Source organism: Dicentrarchus labrax, unplaced genomic scaffold (genome assembly GCF_905237075.1).
Source record: "Dicentrarchus labrax unplaced genomic scaffold, dlabrax2021, whole genome shotgun sequence".
Lineage (NCBI taxonomy): Eukaryota > Metazoa > Chordata > Actinopteri > Moronidae > Dicentrarchus > Dicentrarchus labrax.
In genome coordinates this window covers 13,140,038-13,162,633 of record NW_026136704.1, presented here as the reverse complement: position 1 = coordinate 13,162,633, position 22,596 = coordinate 13,140,038, and the positions used below count along the sequence as shown (strand labels likewise).

The 22,596-nt window shown below is 41.4% G+C and overlaps 1 protein-coding gene across 19 annotated transcripts in view; it reads right to left on the bottom strand.

Moving 5' to 3' along the window:
• Positions 1-338: 338 nt before the first annotated feature.
• gramd1bb (GRAM domain containing 1Bb) overlaps positions 339-22,596 on the bottom strand; it is a 100,602-nt gene continuing 78,344 nt past the window's right edge. For 11 of the 19 annotated variants that reach the window (XM_051398207.1, XM_051398206.1, XM_051398225.1 and 8 more), the window contains 19 exons: positions 20,158-20,178; positions 18,572-18,595; positions 16,210-16,230; positions 15,510-15,533; positions 10,372-10,456; positions 9,642-9,745; positions 9,431-9,526; positions 9,075-9,155; positions 8,861-8,976; positions 7,832-7,994; positions 7,468-7,660; positions 7,165-7,308; positions 6,866-6,984; positions 6,609-6,751; positions 6,337-6,440; positions 5,688-5,988; positions 5,118-5,225; positions 4,539-4,659; positions 339-3,710 (listed from right to left, as the gene is read on the bottom strand). In XM_051398207.1, the coding sequence (XP_051254167.1) occupies positions 3,621-3,710; positions 4,539-4,659; positions 5,118-5,225; positions 5,688-5,988; positions 6,337-6,440; positions 6,609-6,751; positions 6,866-6,984; positions 7,165-7,308; positions 7,468-7,660; positions 7,832-7,994; positions 8,861-8,976; positions 9,075-9,155; positions 9,431-9,526; positions 9,642-9,745; positions 10,372-10,456; positions 15,510-15,533; positions 16,210-16,230; positions 18,572-18,595; positions 20,158-20,178 (2,058 nt within the window). In that variant the 3' untranslated portion in view covers positions 339-3,620. The remainder of the gene's footprint in view (positions 3,711-4,538; positions 4,660-5,117; positions 5,226-5,687; positions 5,989-6,336; positions 6,441-6,608; positions 6,752-6,865; positions 6,985-7,164; positions 7,309-7,467; positions 7,661-7,831; positions 7,995-8,860; positions 8,977-9,074; positions 9,156-9,430; positions 9,527-9,641; positions 9,746-10,371; positions 10,457-15,509; positions 15,534-16,209; positions 16,231-18,571; positions 18,596-20,157; positions 20,179-22,596) is intronic. The other 8 variants (XM_051398212.1, XM_051398211.1, XM_051398210.1 and 5 more) reach the window with 8 other exon arrangements.

Here is a 22,596-nt window from a genome sequence, read left to right as displayed (position 1 = left end):
AAGAGCATTCGCTATGAGTTTGATCAGTGGTCGTTTTCAAAAGGTTGTGTGATTCCTACCGTGTGTTAATAACCAGGCATGTTAGTGAGTACTGTGTTGTGTGGGTGGCACTAATGTCTCGCCGGCTCTGTGACAGCAAGGAAAATGCCAATTGATACAGTCAATGAGGCGCAAAATTCATTAGTTGTCAGTGACAAAATGGTGGCATCCAGAACTCTCGGGTCACCTTGGTTCCAAAACTGTGAAGCGATCATACAATCCTTTGTGTAACGCAGATTACTGTGTGTGTGCACGCTGGAGAAGAAAGACTGGAGAAAAAAAAAAGCCACTAACCGGTGTTATGAGTGAGAGATTGAAGCTTAGATTTATTTAAGTCAAATTTCTTGGTACCAATGAGAAACACAGGAGTTCTGAAGGGAATGATGAAGGTACAATTTGCATAAATGTAGAGATTGATGAGATTGAATTCAGGTCTGCTGTGACAGTTCCTCTGGGGCCTGTGTGAATATTTAATTTGGACTGGGGAGGATGTGTTTCTTGTCCCTGTGAAGGATTTCACTCAGCCTGGACAGTGAAATAAAGTTTCAGTGTCCCAACATTTAAAATCAGGTGTGAATAAAACCAGAGTTGGGACTTAATCAAGCATTTATCACGTCTCGTTCAGATCAGAATGAGAATGTACGTTTTAAACAAACAAAAAAATACAATTCAAGCATCTGAAAAGGAAAAAGAAAAAGAAATCCATTTCATCATACACTTTTAAAAACAAACACTTTAAAGCATTTCAATCACATTTTCATATATATGACATTTCTGTACCATCATATACATGAAGAATAACTTCATTATAATCTTTCATGTTGTCAGGATTGTGAAAGTGATTTCTATAAAACAGAAAACATTTCCAACCACTCACATTCAGGTCTTAAGGTTTCCCTGTTATCCTTACTCAGTGCCTTCTTCAAATGTACTATACGCACACACACAACAGGGGTCCAATCCTGAAGCTTTTCTGCTGTCAGTCAGTAACACGCCATGCAGGCACACAGACGAGATACCGTTTCCCTCATACAAATCATTCTTGCCTCGCCTTGAAATAGACAAGAAAGTGTCAGTCTTTCATTGGGCTTTGGGATGAGACACTGAAAGAGATCCGCATGTTATCATGTCAAATAGAACAACGCACAGATATTCTATTTGGGCAGAATAACTATTTTTGAGCATTAACAAACCAGCAGGATTAAAAATCCAACAATTTCTGCTGAGTTTGAAAGTTGTAAATCACCAGTGTGATTGTCAAATGAACTAAAATACAGCACAGAAACAGTTTCCTCAGCCCTGCATTCACCTCCAAACAAAACTGCTGCCATTTCTTGCTTTCATTCTTTACCCGAAAAGGCCTTAAAGTGCTTCACTTTCTCTTTTTTTAACACAAAGACGTTTTTTCTGATTTTTGGAAGTGCTTTCATTACTTAAGTCTGTCAGGTGTCAGGGGTCTCTGTTGACAAACTCTTAAGAGATGCTCTTTGCTGCACCTAATCCAGTATATATATAATACATGACATACATGATAAATACTTCATTTAAAACAACATGATCATTTGTGAAGGTACATTTCTACTTCTTTCTTTTGGTTCAATTTAGTTGCGTAAAGTTAATTCTCATGCTTTCATTGCATCCAAGACAGTCACTTGAAATGGGGGAGGGGAGAGTATAATATAGCTTTTTTTTTTAAAGAAATAGTTTGACATTTTGGGAAATACGCTTATTAAGTATATTATCATTTATATGTTATTATAAATAATTACACTTATTTATAGTGGCTTATCCAACTTTTAGCCAAAAGCGAATATCTCCATTTCTCACAATGTCAAACAATTCCTTTTAGCAAAGAGTCGTCAAGCCACTAATGTGGTGACAAGTATAAAGAGTTGCTCACAGAGGGCAGATGAAGGGTTCATCTCCAAAATGTTGTATATCCATTTACAAGAGAAAAAAGTTCATTATTTAATCTTAAATATTTAGATGATTGAGCCTGTCTCCCTTTTGTCAACCATGGATTTCAGCTACTTAGACTGTGACATCAATCGATAGTTTAAGCAATCTATCAGTTTTTTAAAGTAGGTGTAACTTGATTTCAGATTTTGGATATGTCATTTTGGAACAAAACTCTTCGATTGTAAACTGTTCCCTGGTGGGGCTAATGCAAGGCGGCATCCAAATGCATTAGAATAAAAAAAAAGGCAGTCTGGCTGCAGGAGCCAGAAAAGAAAAAACCCATAAGAAACATACAAGTGTGAAATGGTAAAAATGTCACACTTTACAGCACACACACTTGTGCGCACACGCACTCACACACGCACTCACACACACGTGCGCGAATATAATCGCGCGAATGCAGAATCATACTTGCACACTGGACATGTCACAGACATATCTGGCATGCATTTTTAGAAGAAAACACTTTTTGTTAGAAATTCTTTAACTGGTCTAGAGCTCTGATAATTTCTTTATGTACATAAATTAACAATAAATATAGGTAATGTTTATATATTTTGAAATATATATATATTAAATAATGAAATATTCTTATATATTTCAAATATATTCATAGAATTCTTTCTAATTTCAAACATTTTTAAAGAGATATAGTCACAGTTTAGTAATAAAACATGTAAGAACACAGGTCTCCCTATTGGTATGGCTGCAGCATCCCCTTTTTTAAAAAATATTAATAAATTGTGATCAAAGTCTGGCCTTTTTGTTTAGGCTAATACATTCTTACTTCAAGGATGAGAAATAATGCAAAGTAAGGTAGCTAACACTGTGGCAGGGGCAACAGATGATGTGAATTGTGTGTAAAAGTACTGGCTTAGATCATTTTAAAGATTTTCCTTAATAAACATTTCAACGGTCTGACAGGGAACCAGCCCTGCCAGAGACCATACAGGCCAGGTTCTTTTCCTTTTTGGTTGTGGGACGATAACTGTACTCAGATCACATGGAGGTTTACCAAAGGGACACTGCAGCGAGGACCTCTAGGGGACTATTGGTTTGGAACAGTCTAGAGAGTGTAGAAAGCCATTAAGACTCGAAAGGACCCCCCTTTCTTTGACTCGATCTCTCCTCGTCTTCTGTTCTTCTTTTTATGACACACATAGACTGGAACTGGACCACATTAACACTGACTGAGGGGAGCTAGGTTGTCTAAACGCATGCAGTAATTTTCCTTCTTTCTCTCTGCCACTGTCTGGTCGACTTGGCTTACAGTAGGATGCACTTGGAAATAAGAGAGTAGAAGGAAACGGTTTTCCCACAGGTGCAGAGAAGAAGCAAGTCTCGCACTCTCCCACAATGCCTCAGTGATGTTGGGTACACCTCAGTTCCTGTGTGTGGTAGGGGCACATTCTGTCCACGATTTCCTCCTCCTGGGGGTTTTAACCTCTGTGCGCTGGACACGACTGTTCCTCTCTTTGTGTCTATTGGACCAGCTCATCGTTGGTCCCCCGCCTCCCTCCTCTGTCCTCTCTCTGTCCGTCTCGCTGCTGCCTGCATACTGGTTCACGAACAAAACAGGTCCTATATTGCACAGCATGCCCTCATGGCCTTGTGGTGGTGTGTCAGTGGTAGCGACTTCTCTTCTCTTCAGCTTCCGAGCTGTAGTCCCTTAAACCAATACCTCGCTGGAGGTTCAATAAAGAGTCTTTCATCTGAAGAAGAGGAACAAGAGGAGAAAACAATGCGTTACCATGTTTATTAAAGACAGTAAAATAACACTGACCTACATTAATGCATGGGACAAGTAACAATCTCCTTTCTTGCTTTAGGTTATTTAATTATTTTTCCCATGGTGCCATTGGGCAACACTTGCAACTGGTGGTCATTCAGGGGAGGAGAAGGTTATTCAATAGCTTCCCTAAAATACATTTATTTACAGGCTCTATTCAAATCATTGGCTCACCTTTGGGGTGGAGTGGTTTGTTTAATTGTAATATTCTCAGGATGGAAAACTACATTTTTTACAGATTTTTTGATGGCTATATTTGAACTGGGAACGTTATTAATACATGGACAGTGACTTAAACCCCTCTCCCGGCCAAGGTATTTTCTGATATTATTAGCTGCTGGTGGGATACCTCCCGTACTTCAGCAACAGATACAGAAAATACCCTCTCATTTGTGGCACCATACATTGTGTTGTAATGTATTTTATGATGACCCTGATGAAGGTTGTAAGCTGAAAGACCGTGGTCTGACTATAAAGTTGTTCTTTATACTGCAAGTGTTGCTGGGACTTTCACTTCTTCAGACCTTTTCCCCCTTCTCCTCTGCACCTTGAAAGTAAGTGAAGTTGTGCCAGAAACCCCTACTCTGCTTCTACCATTTGGTTGTTTAGCATGAATTTATTATGATTCTTGAGGATAACGGGACAAATGTAGACAATGTTACATCACAGTGAGATACATCAAGTCACACAAGCAGTGTCTACCCATAACCCCCAAAATAAAAGCAAGCCAATTCTCGAGGAGTTGCCGTACCTGGTCTAGCAGCACTACCGACGACTTGATAATCTCCCTCCACTTCTGCAGCTCGGTGTCATGGTAACGCTGCTGCGCCTCCAGGAGTTGGGCCCACTCCATCTGCGTCTGAGGCAGTTTACTGGGAAACATGCACATGCACACACACACACATACACACACACACACACACAACATCAGGGTGCAGCCGCTGAAGCATGACTTCCATTTTGAGGGACTGCCAACAAACAGTTTGGTAAATTGTTTCAGTAAGCCCAGAGCTATTCAGTGGTAATTTTAGGAGCTCAGTGTTTTCCTGTCACACACGTCAACGGCCATATGGATATAGTTTAGTGTGTATGTTTAACTGTGTGTGTGTGTAAATGTGTATGTTTGTAACTGTATGTGTTTATTTGTGTGTGATTGCCTTTTGGGCAAACAGCCAAATAACTACAGCAGAACTCCATTCAGTCTCATCTCTGCAGTGACAGATATGTTTTTTTAAGACTCCAAAATGCCCAAAATATGAATCAGCCATGTTGAATCTCTGTAATAAATAAGTTTTGTATAAATGGGTGCTAAAAAGGTGTGTGTGTGTACCTTTCATGAAGCCGCAGACCTTGCCAGGTTGTTAAGGACTGTGCAGAGTACTCCAGCATCCACAGCTTGTAAAAGAGCATCATGTTGAGGAACACCAGCAGGACCAGGCTGAAGGAGGGCAAGACGGAGAGTCAACAAATGAGTCTTTCCCTTTGCATTTTATTCATTCAAAATTCCCCTAATCTGTAGATGGCAATGCCAATATGCTGGGCATACTGTTTCTATATATGCATCTGGCATCTGGCTATGCCGACTACTCAGATTATGTACCTTAGACAGATCCTATGGATGGCAATGAAGGGAGAGGAGAGAGAGGTTACACTCAAGACACCAACAATGAGATATTTATAAGAGTGCAAAAAAAAAAAAAAAAAAAGTAATCCTATATCAGACAAAAAATCCACAAACTCATTTTATGAACTCATGAAACAAGTGACTCAGAGAAAATTCTCTGTTTTAATATATGTGAGATGAGCATGTGCATCCTGATAGCCAGATATACAAACATACCAATATGAGAGATTGTGTGTGTGTGTGTGTGTGTGTGTGTGTGTGTTGTCTGCTGCGTACACAAAGCTGATGATGAGCAGCAGTTTGGAGACGCTGTAGAAAGCGAGGCCTCCGGGCAGGTGATGGTGTTCTGGACTCTGGTGTCTGGTTTGTGTGGAGCCTGCCACTTGTTTGATCCTCTGAATCACTTCCTCATCTGTCGGCGTGGTCACGGGGCTGAGCGCCTCGTCCAGGTGCTGGCTGCGCATGTGGGGGAGTGGCCTCTTCTTCCGCCTCACCGTGGAATTTTTCACCACCTTGGCCTTCGGAGACAGCTGGTGGGACTCATTTAGAATCTCCTCCAGCTTGGACAGCGCAATGTCTGAGGAAGAAGAGGAAGACAACTTTCACAAATTCATATCGAATCTCATCCAGATACAATTAAAGATTGACAGACGTGTTGAAAATATTTACATGTTGCAGTTGTTATTGTGTATCTGTTCACTTCTCTTCTCTAGTAGTGGCAAAAAAATCAATGTGAAAACTAAATCTGTGATTCAAAGACAAACTGTCTCATCTTGTACAATTTATACAAAGTGCAGTGCTACATGACTGTTACTTTGCAAACCTTCTCAAAAATACCATAGCGAATCCCTACTGATACATCTGTGCAGAAATAGTTCTTTATGTTTTTAATAGTCAAACGAGACAGACTACACTCCAAGTTTACCTAGATGGCGGAAGTTCTCCTCTATTCCGCTCCAGAAGTTTCTCTCTATGAAGCCTTTCACCAGCCCCCATGGCTGTTTCCTGTAGCGCAGCTCTGTCGATACCCTGGCAGACATAAATGCATTTATACTTTTAGAGAGACAGCCTTTTATAATAAGATACAAAACTGGAAATATAAATTGGTAGACTATCCAATTGGGAGCAAATTCAAAAGTAATGTTGAAAAACAATCCAAAATAAAATAACATAATACATAATCCATGTCTTACTTACCGTAACCGACACTTGTTCTTGGCCACCCTGGTGAGAATGTAGTGGTTGAGAGTGTAAAAGTAATCGTGGTAGGGCACGTCGTGCGTGATGACCTCGGCGTCGATGATGTAGCACTCACTCTCCTGACTGGCTTTGTACAGAGTCTGACAAAGGACAGAACATGTGCTTCAAATGATTGCCATTTTTAAAGCCATCTCAAACTCAGAAGGCAGAAACAACACTCAGAAGTGTGCCTGATAAACCAGGGTTGACTGTACCTGTGTCTCACTGGCTGTGGATGTTTTGGGGGCCAGGGGGTTGGACAGCGAGATGGTGTACATGATCTCTCTGGTCTGGTTCCCAGCATCCTCCTTCTTCCACGGCTGGTACGCCACATCTAAACAGCACAATGATGAAGGAGAGAGAGAGAGAGAGAGAGAGAGAGAGAGAGAGAGAGAGAGAGAGAGAGAGAGACACAGAGAGAGGCATGACTTAATTAATTAATTGAAGCCTGCAGGGGAGCGTATTACCTTTATTGGTCAGAGGTCAGCTGTGTAGAGGCATCAGAAATACTGACCTGAGATCCGTCTCTGCTCCATGAAGTCACTCATGAACTGCGACTCTGTGAAGAGGATGTCGTAGAGCTTGTCCACACTGAACTTGTAGACCTCATTGATGTGTTGCCTGCCATTCAGATCTTCATGGAAGGCCTGTACTTCACCTACACGTCCGAGAGACACATAGACAAGAGGACAATAAATTCACTAGTTTCAGATGTTACTGCTATCATCTACATCATCCTGTTATGAGTCACTCAAAGCCTTTCCACTAGATAAATACATCATTTATGAAAAAGAGAGGTGTTCATTCTGTTCTGTACCTTCGTCGTGCGTTTCAGAGGAGTCACTGAGCTCAGTGGGGATGTCTTCGTTGTCGTTGAAATCCAGAGAGGGTGAGGGGACAGGACCACCAGGCCCGCTGGTATCATTGCTCTTCTCTTCCACTACCAGTGGCAAAGGAAGCAGCTCGCCATCTGTTAGGAAGTCTGCATACTCTTCTGCTTGGAGATCGAACTGGGACAAGACAAACAAATCACATCAATAATGTTTTCATATTTATCAAGAAAATATCTTATTATTAATATCTAGTTTTCTGAGAGGTGTTGCACTTGATTTGACATCGATGAATGTGTGTATATATGTGTATATATATGTGTGAGTGTTGAAACAACATATGTCACTTACTGTGATGGGTGTGTCATGGTTGCCTGGGCTGGGGATGGTGCTGTTTGGGACGACCTTCTTATGTAACAGAGGAGGACTCCCCTCAGGCTTGGCCTCAGCACTGCTCTTAGACAAGTTGTCATTGTTGATCTCATTCTCTTCATTGGGAATCTCTTCACTGAACCTGAAGGCACCAAAGAACAGCGACAAGAGCAAAAACTTAACTCACATCTACTCATTTACATCATGAATTAGGTCTTTGTATGACCTGAAGCAGTGTTTGCAGACTTTTTATAGGGTGATTTGGCCTAGGTGCTAGGCGGGCAGTAGTTCAGACGTTTTGATCACAGCAAAATTGAGTTAGTATACGTGTGTGCATATAAATCTGTGTGCAGATGAAAGAACCTCAAACCCACAAAGTAGGCGGTTTTGGATTTCATTAAAAGTGTGGGAATGAACTGAAAATTCTTTCCACTTCACTTTACTAATAGGTATGTAGACTATTATCTCTCATTAACAAAGCCATAATCACTTCAGGACCATCTAATTGGACCTCAGTTCAGCCTTTGAAGTAAATCTTTCCTCTCACATTGTCAGTTTGAGTACATAGCCTACGTTTCCTCAAAAGCGAGTTGACACCGCAAGTGCATTGGAGACCAAACAGGTTCAAACCATGACTCTGTATTGATTTCGCCCAGTAAATCCACTACAGACATGAAGGGAAAATGTAAATGAAGGACTGAAGAGTGATCTTTGTAGCCTACAGATGAATGCAGTATTTGCTGCGTTGCATCTTCTGCAACCTTAAAGCTCTCCCTAGTTGTTGAGCAGCATGCAACCCAGCTGGTAAACCAAGGAGTTCAACACAGATACTACAAGTTGCAGCGTAAATGAGCTGAGAAGGATGTTAGGTGCGTAATTTTGCATCTAAATGGATTATCTGAGTGTGTGCTTGTATGTGACAGAGCATTTTGGCTAATTAGGTAATTGGCTGCTTAATGTTTATAGCAGTAACCATAGTAACTGACGCCGCAGCATAAACAGACTTACCCCATCGTGTTGAAGTCATCATCGGGGGGAACGTAGTCCTCGTCATCACTGGTTAGGCCGAGCTCGTTGCCATAGCACTGATGAACAAAGTGCCACAGTTCTTTGGGGCACAAGGGCTGGAGAGGCATCGACCAATTACAGTAAGAAATGAGAAGACTGTGCGTGCGACCTACCTAGGCACCTAATCACCAAGTAAAAGATCAGATTTGCTTACCTTGTCCAGCAGCGCATTCTGCCACAGTCTGAACATCATCATGTAAGTTCGGTCCCTGGCTCCAAATGAGGTGAAAAAGTGCTGTGAAGAACACACGATAACCATGCATGAGTCTGGCTAGCACTGGAACGAAACAACGCTAACTGTGGAAAACAAAGGCCAGTTTTGAAGAGCACTGTTTAAACCATTGTATTCTGGGATTATTTTCATTACTAGTGACATATTTGGCAGTGGCAGTGGGCATTAATATGCTGCCAACCATTCTCCAGTCACTTTTAGTCAATGTGTGGCAGGAACATGTCTCCTCAATGCTGGTACTAATATAAATGCCTGTATTTTCATTCTGTATCTTTTACCTTCTCAGTGTCTGTGCAGACCTGGATAGCATTGGGAATGAGGCGGGCAGTCTTCTCTTTAGTCATCGAGCAGATGTCCTTTAGCCGCACTGTCAGCTACACACACACAAATGCATACAATTATACACACACACACACACACACACACACACACACACACACACACATTATAGTATGATCCAATGCTGCCAACAACTGCTAACAAGCATACCAGTGTTTCCCAACGAAAGATGTTGCTATAGAAACAGATCCAGTTCTCAGAGAGGTAGAGTCGTCCTTGCAGGAGGATGTCCCGTTGAAGAGCACAGGAGTAGTCTGGAACATAAAGACGTCAAAGTAATCAGAGAAATTACAAAAGGAATCACAGAGAAACTATGTTATTACAATACAAATCATCAAAAGTATGTTCATCTCTAGATCAGAAAAAAGAACAAGCAAATAGCCAATCAAATTCACTGTCACAACCTCACTGCAGTAAATTTCAGTGCTCCGGCTGTGTGTATAGCTTGTTTATTAGCTGTGAAATCATTATTACTAAACCATGTCAAATCAGTCACACTCTAAGCTCAGCTTTACACTAGAGTTTTATGTTTGAAGGCATTTCAGACAATGACAGTATTCATTGGAGTTGAGAAAATTATGCAACAACAAATTGGCTAAACTTGTGACACTATGTGTTCATGGCACAATGCGGTAGGTAATTTAGACTGCTGGAAAAGTTAATTATCAGGTCATAAGTTACACAGAGCAGAGAGAGTACTGTTTGCAGTGTCACTGATAAAGACATATTTGAATCATGTCATCATGTACGTGCATGTCCAATATTTGTTTGAGTCTCCTCTCTGTTGAGTCTCCTCTCTGTCATTTTCTAATCAGTAACAATTTAGCTGCACCCTTCCCATCCCTCAGATGGTCCCTGTTTGTGCATGTCGTCCACTCACCCACAATGAGTCTCTCTGTGTCTGGGAGCTGCTTGAAGAGTTTCCTAAAGTCCTCATTGCGCTGCTTGTATGTCGGGCTCAGCACCTGCAGTGACAGGCAGAGTCAGAAACACCACCACACACACGCATATGCTTCAAACTCACACTCTTCATGCTCTCTGACTTGCTCACTCACAAGTGTTGTCTCCGCCACGCAGCCCGAGTTATTTGTTTCCATGACCATGTGAGAAAACCGCGTTAAAACCACCCACAGGTTTGATCAGGATGTCTGGTTTACTCTAATTATAGCGTGGATATCATTCTGTGGGTGATTTTGACCGGCACTGGAAATGGATGTATGGTGAATGGCAAGCAGAGGTATGTGACCTGAGTTATCCCTAAGGCTGCATCGTTATTGATTCTAAATAAAGTGACTCAAAGCGCAATCCCAAAAACATCAGCCCAGCTGCACATCATTCAATACACATGCTGCAATGACAGAGCATTTCTAATATGAGTAATACAGAGCAAATCTGGCAACGAGGCTTCTGTTTAGTGACGAGGGGTAGCACAACTGATGGAACCCCAAACGAACCTCAAACTTGACACAGTAGTTTTGTTAACCTGGTCAAAAAAACATTTCAGCACTGGGAGAGATCACACTCTCATTTGCTTGGCTTCAGCAGACATGATTATTAACAGAGAGAGACTGTGATGCATAAAATCTCCAAATGTTGCCAAAGTGAGAGCTCTCACTGTCTGTGCCAGATGCTTTTCCTTCAACAGGAAAGCTTCAGGAAACAATAGCCGCCAATACAGTAACAAGAGGTATAGTGAGACAAAAGAAAAATATATTTCTCTGGATCAGGGCTGGTGGGAAAAGAACAGCTCGTTCACATTAAAAATCACTGCGTGTCCCTCCCTTGTAAAAACAATAACATTGAAATACTGTTTGGGAGTATTGGTTTCTGCTTCTACTGGCCGTTGAGAAAAATGCAGTGATGAGAAAAAGTGCTCTGAAAACATGTGAGTGACATCTCTGAAAGCCCCCGCTAATTGCCTGAAATTGAGTTTAACTGCACAGACCATCAGGATGCTTCTTTCATAAAACCTTTATCCATGACCAGAAACAAACAAACAAACACACCTACTCTGTAGTCCAATGAACACTCCAAACAACAGGCCTCTATGAGCTAGGGGAGAATTCAAATAGCTATGACTCATACCCAACCCAGTTGTTTTCTTTAGTAGTGGGGAATTACCACAGAATGCTTACAGCAGTGTACAGTGAAATGTTTTCCCCTCTCTTGTGACTGCACTCTGCCCCGAAACAGAGCTCGATAATCTTTGCCAAGCCAACATTTCTTTAGCTTCTTCACTTCATTTTGTTCACTCCTCTCAGCTTAAGTGGAGGTCAACTTACAGCAGGGATCTCCTCAGAGTCACACTCAGGGTCCTGAAGGTCCGAGGCAGCCCAGCCCCACTCCCAACCCCACTCCCCTCTAGCCGGACCCTGCAGAAGCCACCCTGCCAGTGCCTCATCCAGCTCCAGCACGGCCTCCCAGTCCGACATCGTACAATCCTCGTACAATTCCATATTTCACCGCGCCAGATCCTTTTTGGCGCCTGAAAGGAGGCAAATTTTCCTAAAAGGGGGCCCCAGCGGGCTCTTCTGATGTTGGAGAGAGTTGTCAGTTACAGTCGGTTTGGAAAATAAGAGTGGAGACAGCTTGTGAGTCCAGTGGTTTGGAAGCTGGAGTATCCGCCCCCTGTTTTGGGTGCTGCTCCCAGTTCAGTGTTGAGCGGTGGACACAGCACACTCCAGCCACATGATCCTTGTCTCGCTCTGTCGTTTTCTGGCTCTCTCTCTCTCTTCCTTTCACACACACAGGGAGAGGAGTTACGGCCGTTGCCCTCTAGTAACCCCGGCCAACAAGTCCTTTATTATCATGCCAGTAGCTTTTTCCTTTTTTCCCCAGCTTACTCCTCCTAGTAAGTGTGTGAGCTGAGCTTGTGTGTGTGTGTTGCTGTCCAGGTCTGAGTGCCTTGTAATTGCCTAGTTTACGACCAGCAAAGAATGAAGCAGACTAATGTAAACAAAGACGTAGCTCGAAAGGAAAGACGCTACAGTAAGAAGAAAGTAAACAGGGCTGAATAAATAAAGAGAAATGAATGTTTTCAGTCCGCTGAAGTGTGTGCTGAGTCCGTCTTGCTGTCTGACAAAGTGATTGAGTTACAGAGAACAGATGTGAGCATAACCTCCAGTTACCTCCGCCTGCAAAACAACACCATCAATCTTGACAGGGTCTGCAGTCTAGAGCTTCAGTCGCAGGGTGAAGAGGTTGGACCAACATACTGGAAATATTTCTTTATTTCATCTGATCATTCATTGTATCGATAAAAAGATGCTGGAATCCAAATGAAAGGTATCCAAAGCTCCGATCAGCGTTGACTTGAAGGTATTGAAAGTATGGAAGGTATGGAAGTGGTCCCCTACTTTCTCCCCGCCTAAGTATTGAGGTCATTCATGTACTCTTGATACTTGATCACCCTCTGTCACTCTTAGCAGGCAAGAAAGACGCAGAGCTCGCAGCTCCTATTTTGGCAGTGCTTAAAAAACAATCGGCACGCATGTCCTCCCACTATTCCCAACTAAAAATATTTCAAGAGTCAAGAAGGTGGGCATACTGATGGAGGTCGCAGTGGCAATAGAAGAAAAACACAAGTGTTGCTAAAGCGTGCAGCTCATTGACTCCTGCTGGAGTAAGAAAATGTGTAGCCCACATTTATGTGCACTTGAATGGAGCCATGACTTCCACCTTTCCTCTGCTATTATTTCCCAATCCTCACTTTAACCAGACACATCTGAAGCAGAAAAAAATAGACTCGGAAAATAATCTTCAGTCAGCAGGCCTCATTGGAAAACAGTGCTGATCATTCACACACAGTTATAAAAAGGCCTTCAACCAGTTAAAAATGCCTTTACATCATGTGGATGAAATTTCAACGGAATGTGGGTTCATCTGCTAAAAATCGACTGCGGAACAAAACGTTCTTCGAAACGTCCGTGCTGAGAGCAGTCCTTTATTTCTCGCACATTCAAGTCTTTTTCTCCAATGAATCAAGCAAAGAAAGAGGCTGTTGTTGACTGATGCGGCGTCCAGTGTTCAGGTGACAGTGTGAGAGTTGGGATGAGGTGGAACTGTGGACACACACTGTTTATAGATTTAGTTAACTATTAACTCGCTGGACAAACAGCAGGAGATGGAAGAGGCTGGTACTGTAAACCAGGGTGGGGTTTTAGTGTTTTAAGGGGGGGAGGGCTGGAAGTGTGTGTGTCCATCCTGTAAACAACAATCCTTTTACAAGGGTTGTTTTTTTTTTTATTTGATGGGAAGTCAGGCAAGGTATGTGCGTGGGTGTATTGATCCGAGTGAAGCAATGTGAAAATGCTGATCAATGCAAATCTGAACAAATTCAAATCATTCACTGTCTAAAGTACAAATCGCATGTGTCTGTGCTCCGTTTGTCAGTGTTTTCCCTCTTGTTGCTAACTGCCTGGAGGGTGCCGCGGAAGCGTTTGCGACCAACTTGTGTAGATGCAAAGCGAATGAACAGGCGCTGTCAGAGGGCTGCTGAAGAAAGATGGCCACTGTGTGCATCTCTAACAGGCTCAGAACTCACAATAGGACGGATGGACTTTTAATCATTGTGGATTCAGTGCCATGGGAGGTCATCATTGCCGTGTAGAGTTGCACACATACACACTGTCCTACATGCAGGCGCATACACATACAGTCCCAGCCAACTGAAGTAAAAGTACCGATTGGACATATTTCACTTATTTACTGAGCTTCAGTATTAATTTTATGAGTAAGGTTGCGTGTACAAGATGTCAGGAACACAGCCCTAGTATTGAACATTTTTTTAAATGGTAAATTCACCATCGTGAACCCATGTGATGGTAAATTCCACACAGCAAAAAATCATCTATCTACATAAACCATTTGGTTAAAAACACTGTCATTGTGGTTTGATGATTAGGAACACGTCACCCAGTACAACAGTGTGGCTCACTGATGACTTTTTAATAGTTTTTGGACAATAATGGAGCTTTTTGGCACAGAGGAATAATATATCATAAGATATAGTATCATTGCTGATTGATCTCATTGATGCTTTTAGTCTTTTCATAGGATATCACAAGCTTTATCTTTGAAGCAAATAAGATAAATAAGATTTTGATTTTTTGGGACTACATAGTAGGTAATATAAGTTGGGGGTATACAAAAATCTGTTCATTAGATGACCGTCCTGGTATCTTGTACACTTGATGCAAACTGTGTTGGTAGCCAGTTGTATGTTATCTGTAAACATGACACTTGCATTTGTTAGACATTAAAAGTGTAAAATTCAACTCTACATTGTTACTTGTGTTGCTCATTTCTAGATGGCGGGTCAGTAGAGGAAATGTGAGTGGCTTACTACAGCGGAGTGCATTAGAAAAGTATTTAAGAAGCTGTCTGGACTTTTTGGACCAAGCCTCTTTTGAACTCCATTTCTCTACCTTCCCTGTGCTTTCTTCTGATTGTCGTACCTGGACCCTAAAGCCTAAAAGTCCTACTGCCCTTGTTAATTAGGACATATGTAGACAAAGATACAGAGAGGCTGGAGGGAAACATGCCACGACATAAAGCACCATGCTCCATTCCCCTGTTGTTCAAAGGCATTCAAGGCTCGTCCAGAGGCCCTTGGGATGGTTTGTTGATTTTTTTAGTACAGTGAGAAACTCAGTGGGCCTGCTACCACCTGTTGCGTACCAGAATTAGAAGTCTGAGTGGTGACGGTCAAAGGCAAATCCAGTTCTCTCTTACTAATAATACATTTTAAAGAATTTAATAAGACCACTATTATGAGAATTATTCTGTACTTTCAACTATAGAACTTTAGTTGGACAAATACTGTTACATGTTTAGTGTCAAAATGACTTCCTCCAAAGTATGGCTTTGCTGAAAGGTGGTAACAACACTGACTTGAAGTCAATGAAATGAGAAACAGGCAGGAGAGTTATTATCATTCCACCAGTCTGAGAACCAAAATACAGAGATAGAGAGACAGAAAGATATCCAGGGTTGCACAAGAATACAAGTCATGCTTACTCTCAGGATGTGTTGTCTTTCATGCTGGGGAGAGAGGGGAAGAGTGTATACACAGGGAATAAAAAAAAAGAAATAAAACAACATAAAATGGGAAAAAGTCCAGTAAAGACACTTCTGGAGAAACTACGGTTTCACACAGAGAGGTGTAAAGTAAAACACTTATTATTCTTGCTCACTTTGTGGGCTTAATTAACACAACAGGCAGTGTATAGGTTGGTTGAAAATAGTTATTTAGATTGTTCAGCAACTGACCAAAGAATTATAGTGGGGTCAGAAGTAGTGTTAGTGCACCATCTTGTGGCGCAATATAAAATTGCAACACTCTGGCTTTGTGGAGTCTAAATTGTGTCTACCATGAAGAAAAAAGAAAGTAATGTTATTAAGTGTTTTAAGTCCTGCTGTAGCCTTTGTATTCCCTTGATTCCCTGAATCAGGAAGGTCCACCTGTTGCTCTTTTAAGCCCGTGCTAATCCCTGCCTGGAGGACCAGTAACCCACACTAGTGGTTTGGTGCTCCAGTAAACAGGGTCAAGGACACCGACCTTTCATCACATAAGCAGCACTCGCCACTACAACAGCTCCAGTAGACTTCCAGGAGTCACCCACATGACGCGAACTCACACCAGCACACATATACACCCATAAAAGACTTACAAGATCACATGTGTTGATAATGTAAATAAAAACAAGGTGTGACTTACGTTGTACCAGCTTTGGCTCTTCTGTGGAGAGAGAAAGAGAGACAGAGTATGTATTTAACTGTGTGAAACTACTACAAATACAGCAGCAGGCTTGTGGGTTCACACAGACATACAGAGGGAGCGGTGTGAAGGTCATACTGTACCTCACACTCCTGCCAGGAATTACAGGAAGTTATCAACACCATTTAAAATCCAGAGTCTGTATGTTTCGTTTCAGCTTTGCTTGATTTTGAACCTCAAAGTGCTGAGGTAAAAACAGTGAAATTCTCTTTCAGTTCGCTCACTGCGGCCAACAGATAACACTGATATTTACAGAGATTTATTGAGCAATCACATAAACAAATCTTTCAAAATAAAATGATTTATGAGAATCTGCTTCCTTTACTGGCAGAACTGAAAGTAATTTCACTCCAAACCTGCCATATACTGCGTTAATACATTAGATATATTGTTTTAATACTGTTATCGTGTTTTTATTGAACATTCCTGTAATACGATATGTCAGTCTCTCTGTCTTTAGAAGTCACCTATAATTTATCTGACAATTGTTCCAGTGTAAAATTATTCCAGGAATCTTCATTTCACATTTTACAACCATTTGATTTATGAAACTTCTTAGAACGAATTAATAACAAGTGAAGCGATGTCACCTTCTTAGCAAGTTTTCTTGGTAAGACTTGGTGACCTACTATCATTTATAACTTTGTGTGCTCTTCATAAAACAACAAAGTGATTCTCTTGCAGTTCATAACAGCAGAGGGCAGCAGAGATATATCTTAATCATGACTACGACATTACAACATTTTCCAGCCACATGTAAAACACACTGTTCGCTCTAACAGTCTAAGAGCAAAGGTCCAAGAGGGGAAACATGCAGGTGATCATTCAGAGGGTGAAACAAGGAAGAGGGTATTCACGGGGGGGGGGAGAAGGAGAATAGAGAGGTAAAAAGTGATATCCAGTGTTTGATTCCAGTGGTACAATTTATAAAAGCACCAAATTTTAAGTTAAACCAACAAAAAACTAAATATTATTTAGACATTTTTACGATAAGTTATAGTTGGACCTTTCCTAGCAAGACCACGGTTAAACATTACTGCATTTTTGCAAACTTGATGATAGCGATTATCATAATATAGCCGAAGATTGAGAGAGAATGTGTTTCAAACATTTTCTTGTGTTAACCTGGTGGATAATAACTCTTACAAATGGACACTAAATGTAGAAAAATGTATTGCATATATCTGTTTGAAAAACCTGAAACACATTACATTTCTCTTTGGTGTCTCGCGTCATCAGTTTTCTCTGTGTCTGACAGGGTTTGGTGGGTATCTAGAGTGCCTGGTGTCAGTGGGCAGTACGCTGCAGTAGCAGGCCTGAGGCCTGGCTGTGACGATAGCTGCGCTAATGTGGGCTAATCTGATTTGAAGGTGACAGAGACACGAGAGAGGAATTACTTTGAGGCCACTGTCTGGATAAAGTGTGTGTGTGTGTGCCACTGTGGTTGACTTTGTGTGACTGCACGCTAGTGAGTTTGTGACATTCATGACAGCATTGTTTACATGGAGAGAGACTATTTATTGTGACTGTATACATGTGGAGCAAAAGAGAGACAGTGAGTGAGAGAAAGAGAGAGAGAGAGAGAGAGAGAGAGAGAGAATATCCAACAGTTAAATAGAGTTTTGCCTGGGACTCCTCTGGGATTTTCAGTGGTTTTGGTCTGTTTCTATAACTCTAAACCGTATTATTTGGTTTAAATGTCACCACATATGGGGTTGTAGATTACAGAAATGTGAACAGTTTCGCTTCAGAAGAATTAATAACGACCACATTTCGAGGAACATCTTTTGTGTTAAACTTGTCATTAAATGAAAAAGTGAATTTTGGAGGAGAAATCAGCCCAGAGTTAGAAACATCAAAAATGTCTCGCTCACGATGGCAAGCAGGCCCTTTAAAATACTTCTTGTCAGTACAGATTAATCAACAAAACTGTTGGAAAGTACTCAAGAGAACAGTGCATGTGATGGACCTGCCCAGTCACTGTAAATACTAGGGTGGCATCAGTTTTTAGATTGAAAAAATTTATCTGCTTATGACTTTAATGCAGGCTTTAATTGATGCAGAATCTTGAATATAAAGACATAAAAAAAAAAAAAAAAGCCATTTTACACAGTTCACAAATCACGGTCCTTTCACCACATTAATTCAGGGGATGGAAAGCATGGGAAAGGACACGAGGGACTGAAACTATCAAGGGTATCCTACAGTCGAACAGCTACAGAGGAAGTGGAGGGCCAGGGGATTTAATGGGGGCCAGCAGGGATTGTCAATGGGTCAAATGAAAACAAGAAGAAATGCTTACTTTAATCAGGTTTAGTCTGTCATACTGAAAGAAAATTAAAGAGAAAACAAAATGTTAACCAAAGCAGTGAGCAACATGAACACAGAAAGGAATAGAAAATGAGAGGAAAGGAGCTGAGGTCCAATGAGTGTATGGCTCATAAACCTCTCTGGGGTACATAACTGCCATTACAATGTGATAGTTTCAGAGGTCTGACGCTGAAAATGTTTCTAAATTTAACTCTCCACCTAGCTTGCATGTTACATGAGAAGCCAGATTGATTATTGTCAAATCATCATCATATGGCGCTTGCTCCAGAGAGGCACCCCTTTCGCTGAATGCACTCTTTTATTTGGATTGCATTAGAGCTAGGGTGATCAAGCTCACGTTGCCAGGACGACCTCACGCCATGTCATGTGACCCACTGCTGACCACAGAGGCTCAAGTGTGTGTGTGTGTGTGTGTGTGTCTGGTGGGGGGAGGGGCGTGTTGTACTAGGGTTGGTGGGGCTGGGGGGCTTGCACCGTGGCACACAAGTGAAAAGTGATGTAATCAATTGAGATGTATGTGTGTGTGTGAAACAGACTGTGCAACTGCATAGCAGCAAATAGAGCATCATGAGGCTGCTATTCATATCAACCTCTCATTTATGATCTTCCTGTGTCTGAGCGTCCTATTTCTGCCTGTGTCTACAACATTCTCACACAAGTGAGACCCTATATACTGACTCCCTATATACTCAAACGCCATATATTTTATGAGTGACAAAAAAAAGTGGGATGAAGCCTGACAAGTATTTAATTGAATGGATGAAGCAACAAAGCAGCCTGTGGTGTATTTAAAGGAAGGGGAGGGGGGTTTTGGGCTCATGGTGCGAGTAAAAAGAGCAGGAGGGATCCTCTCATGTGGCAACAGAGAGGTTGCTCCAATAATGATGTGGTGCTGGAGCTCTGGACTGGGATGCTGGCAGGATTTTTAAGAGTTTATCCCTCAGCAGTCGGGCAGCTACACAGCATGACAGATATAAAGCTCTCATTACCAAAATGTAACAACGGGGTAAGTTTGTAAAGGGAAGGACGGGACACAGGCCAAAGCGGATAAAAAAGGAAAAGGGAAAGAGAAGAGAATTTATTTGCAGTATTGTTTATTAGGCAGCAGATTTTCATTCTTGGAAGCGGACAGAATCTTAATAAAAGTGTGTATTATCCTTTTTAATTCTTTTTCTTCTCTACATTTGAATAGCAAAAAAAGAGCAGATTCTGACCCTGACTACGTTTATAGACACGATTGATACAAATATTTGAAAATATAATCAGGAATTTGCTACATTGCATATCACCAGAAAGGGAAAGAAAGGAAAGTACAGGAGAGGAGAGGAGAGGAAGTGAGTGCAGTTGTCTGTCTTAAGAAATGTCCATCTGCTATGGTTGTGGGTGCAGATGGGGCTTGGAACGGTTGCAGTGTGCACAGGAACAAGCTGGGTTCAGGTCGAAGCATTGCAAACGGGATTCGGACATTTCCACAGAGCAGCTCACAAGACAAGAGGTGGGGCAGAGGGGAGGTGGGCACAGAGATATTTGAAGAACAGAAAAAAGAGTAATGCTTACTTTGGAAAGTCGCTTGTGAGACTAGCATGCAATCAGGAGAAGAACAAAGAAAAATCAGATAGAAAAATGAAAAGAAAAAGAAATAAACTGCAAGAAGAAACAGCTGAAAGTACAAACAGAAGAGCTGAACAGTCATTATCAGATGGCACACATTATCATATGGCAGGTAGCAGCAGCAGCAAAGAGAGAAGGCGTGCACACTGTGTTGTGGAGACAAAAAATGATGAAAGAAAAAGAGACAAAAACAACAAGTGATTTAAAACAGATGAGGACAGAATGAGAAGGTAAATGAGGACGGGAGTGACATGGCTTATTTCTAACATTTTGGAAGCTCAAATGAATGCTGAGCATGCAAAACATTAGAGCCACATGCTCCTTCTGTGAAATAACCTCAACGACTCAATCTATCACCGAGTTCAGATGTTAAGGGAGATGCAGATGAGCGGGAGGACAGCAATTACAACACCTGATCAACTGTTCTGTTTTTAACCTTTTCAGTTTCTCCTTCTTAAATAAGCTCTTGCGATCTTAAATCATTCAGGGGCTCTATTCCTGTTTTCTTCTTAACTATTAAGACTTGTAGCAACCACCGTAGAGATCTAAAACATACGTCTGAAAATTAACAATCAATGGCGTGTCTATTCAGGAAGCAGGAAACACGTATATAACACAGCAAACCTGTTGTCAGTGACACTAAGTTCTCCAACTTGCACTTAAAGGATAGGGTCACATTTTCTCAAGTCTGTCTTGAAACAAAACTCACATGTCGATATGTACATTGGACAAGTTTTTGCTTGCTGTAATAATTTATTCTGATCGCCAAGAGATCACTTGCTAATGTGCTTCCATTGTAATTGTGATGGGGAACAAAATACACATCAGACTGCTGAAGTGTATTTTGTTACATCAACTTCAGCTAAACGTTGTGGCGTATTTTTGTATCACTTCTACTGGATTCAGATTAAGGCAGGATCTCTTCACGGCCAATACTAGCAATGGGAAAATTCTAGTAAGTAAAACCTCTTTTTTATTGCCTTTATTTGACAGAGACAGCTGAGATACTACAGGGGGGAGCGAGTGGGGATCACATGCAGCAAAGGACCACGGGTTGGAAACAAACCCGGACCGCTGCGGTAAGGACCCAGCTTTAGTAAATGGGTCACTCGCTCTACCAGATGAGCTACCGGGCGCCTCACCTGACTATTGTTTTAAGACAGACTTGAAAAAATGTGAACCTAAACACACCATTCAACTGAAGTTCAGGCTGAAATCATTTCTTGAATATCCTCAAACAATCTTAGAATCAGAAGAAAAAATGGAAAAAATATTACTCCTGTATTATCAGCAAAACCTTAACTCATGACCCGTCTATGTATGTTGTGGAAGTCTGTTCCTAAGATGTAAGGATATCTATCTAACAGGTAAACAAACCAAAAGGGCCCAAAACAAAACGTAACAGAGACAACAAATCCATCTAGTTTAGGAAGGATATGGTGTTGAGCACATGGTTTTAATTAGTATGGTAAGTTTTTAATAAGGTGCAACATCCTTTGGACAACTAGCATGTCTTCACCAGAGTAACTTTGATGAAGACATGTTGTTTGATAGCTGCTGCACCTTATTTAAAGCTTTAATTATAACTGTGCACCACACCGTATCCCTGCAGATGCTGTTTCATTGCCCTGTCTGCTGAATCACTGATTTCATCCCAGAGTTGGCTGATGCACAAGATTTCTTCATCCTTCCCTAACTCTAGCGTCCCCTTTCGATGAACACAAAAACATCCTAATAGTGAGAAATCAGCTAAAATAACTAAACAAAACACAAATCAGTGCGTCGGATATCAAATTGTAGTTTTAGGAAAGGAAAGGGAGAGTAAAAGACTAGGGAGTATATGGGATGTAAAAATGAAAGGCTGGAATGGAGAGGAAGGTGCAATCTCTCCTGAGGGGGGAGAGTGATAGCTGCATCTCGCTAGTTACATATCAGTACGTACAAGTCAATAAGCAATCATAAAGGGTACGTCACTACACTGGAAAAAAGGAACACAGCTGGGCCGACTCTGACTTGTTTGTGAATGGCTTACATGTGACAGCAAGAGTTGCAACGTCACCTCGACTACAGTGTCAGTAGAGTCACTATAAAACATCAAAGAAAAGCTCTCCGTTGCTAACCTCAATTTGCTGTTGTCTACCTATTTAGGCTGTGTAACTGTTTCACATGCACTTTCATGCTAATGGTTTTCTTCTGTATTAGCATTAAAGTGAACGCAATATGTTCTTTAACTTTGAAAGATTTACAGATACAAGTTTTTATGCTGTATTTTCATAAATTAAATACGTCTGCCTAGTTATCACATACAGCAATGTGTCGTAATGTGTGGTGTTTATGCCTTTAGTCAGAGATCACTCACAGTTTCATAGAAGTGTCTTAAGCCTT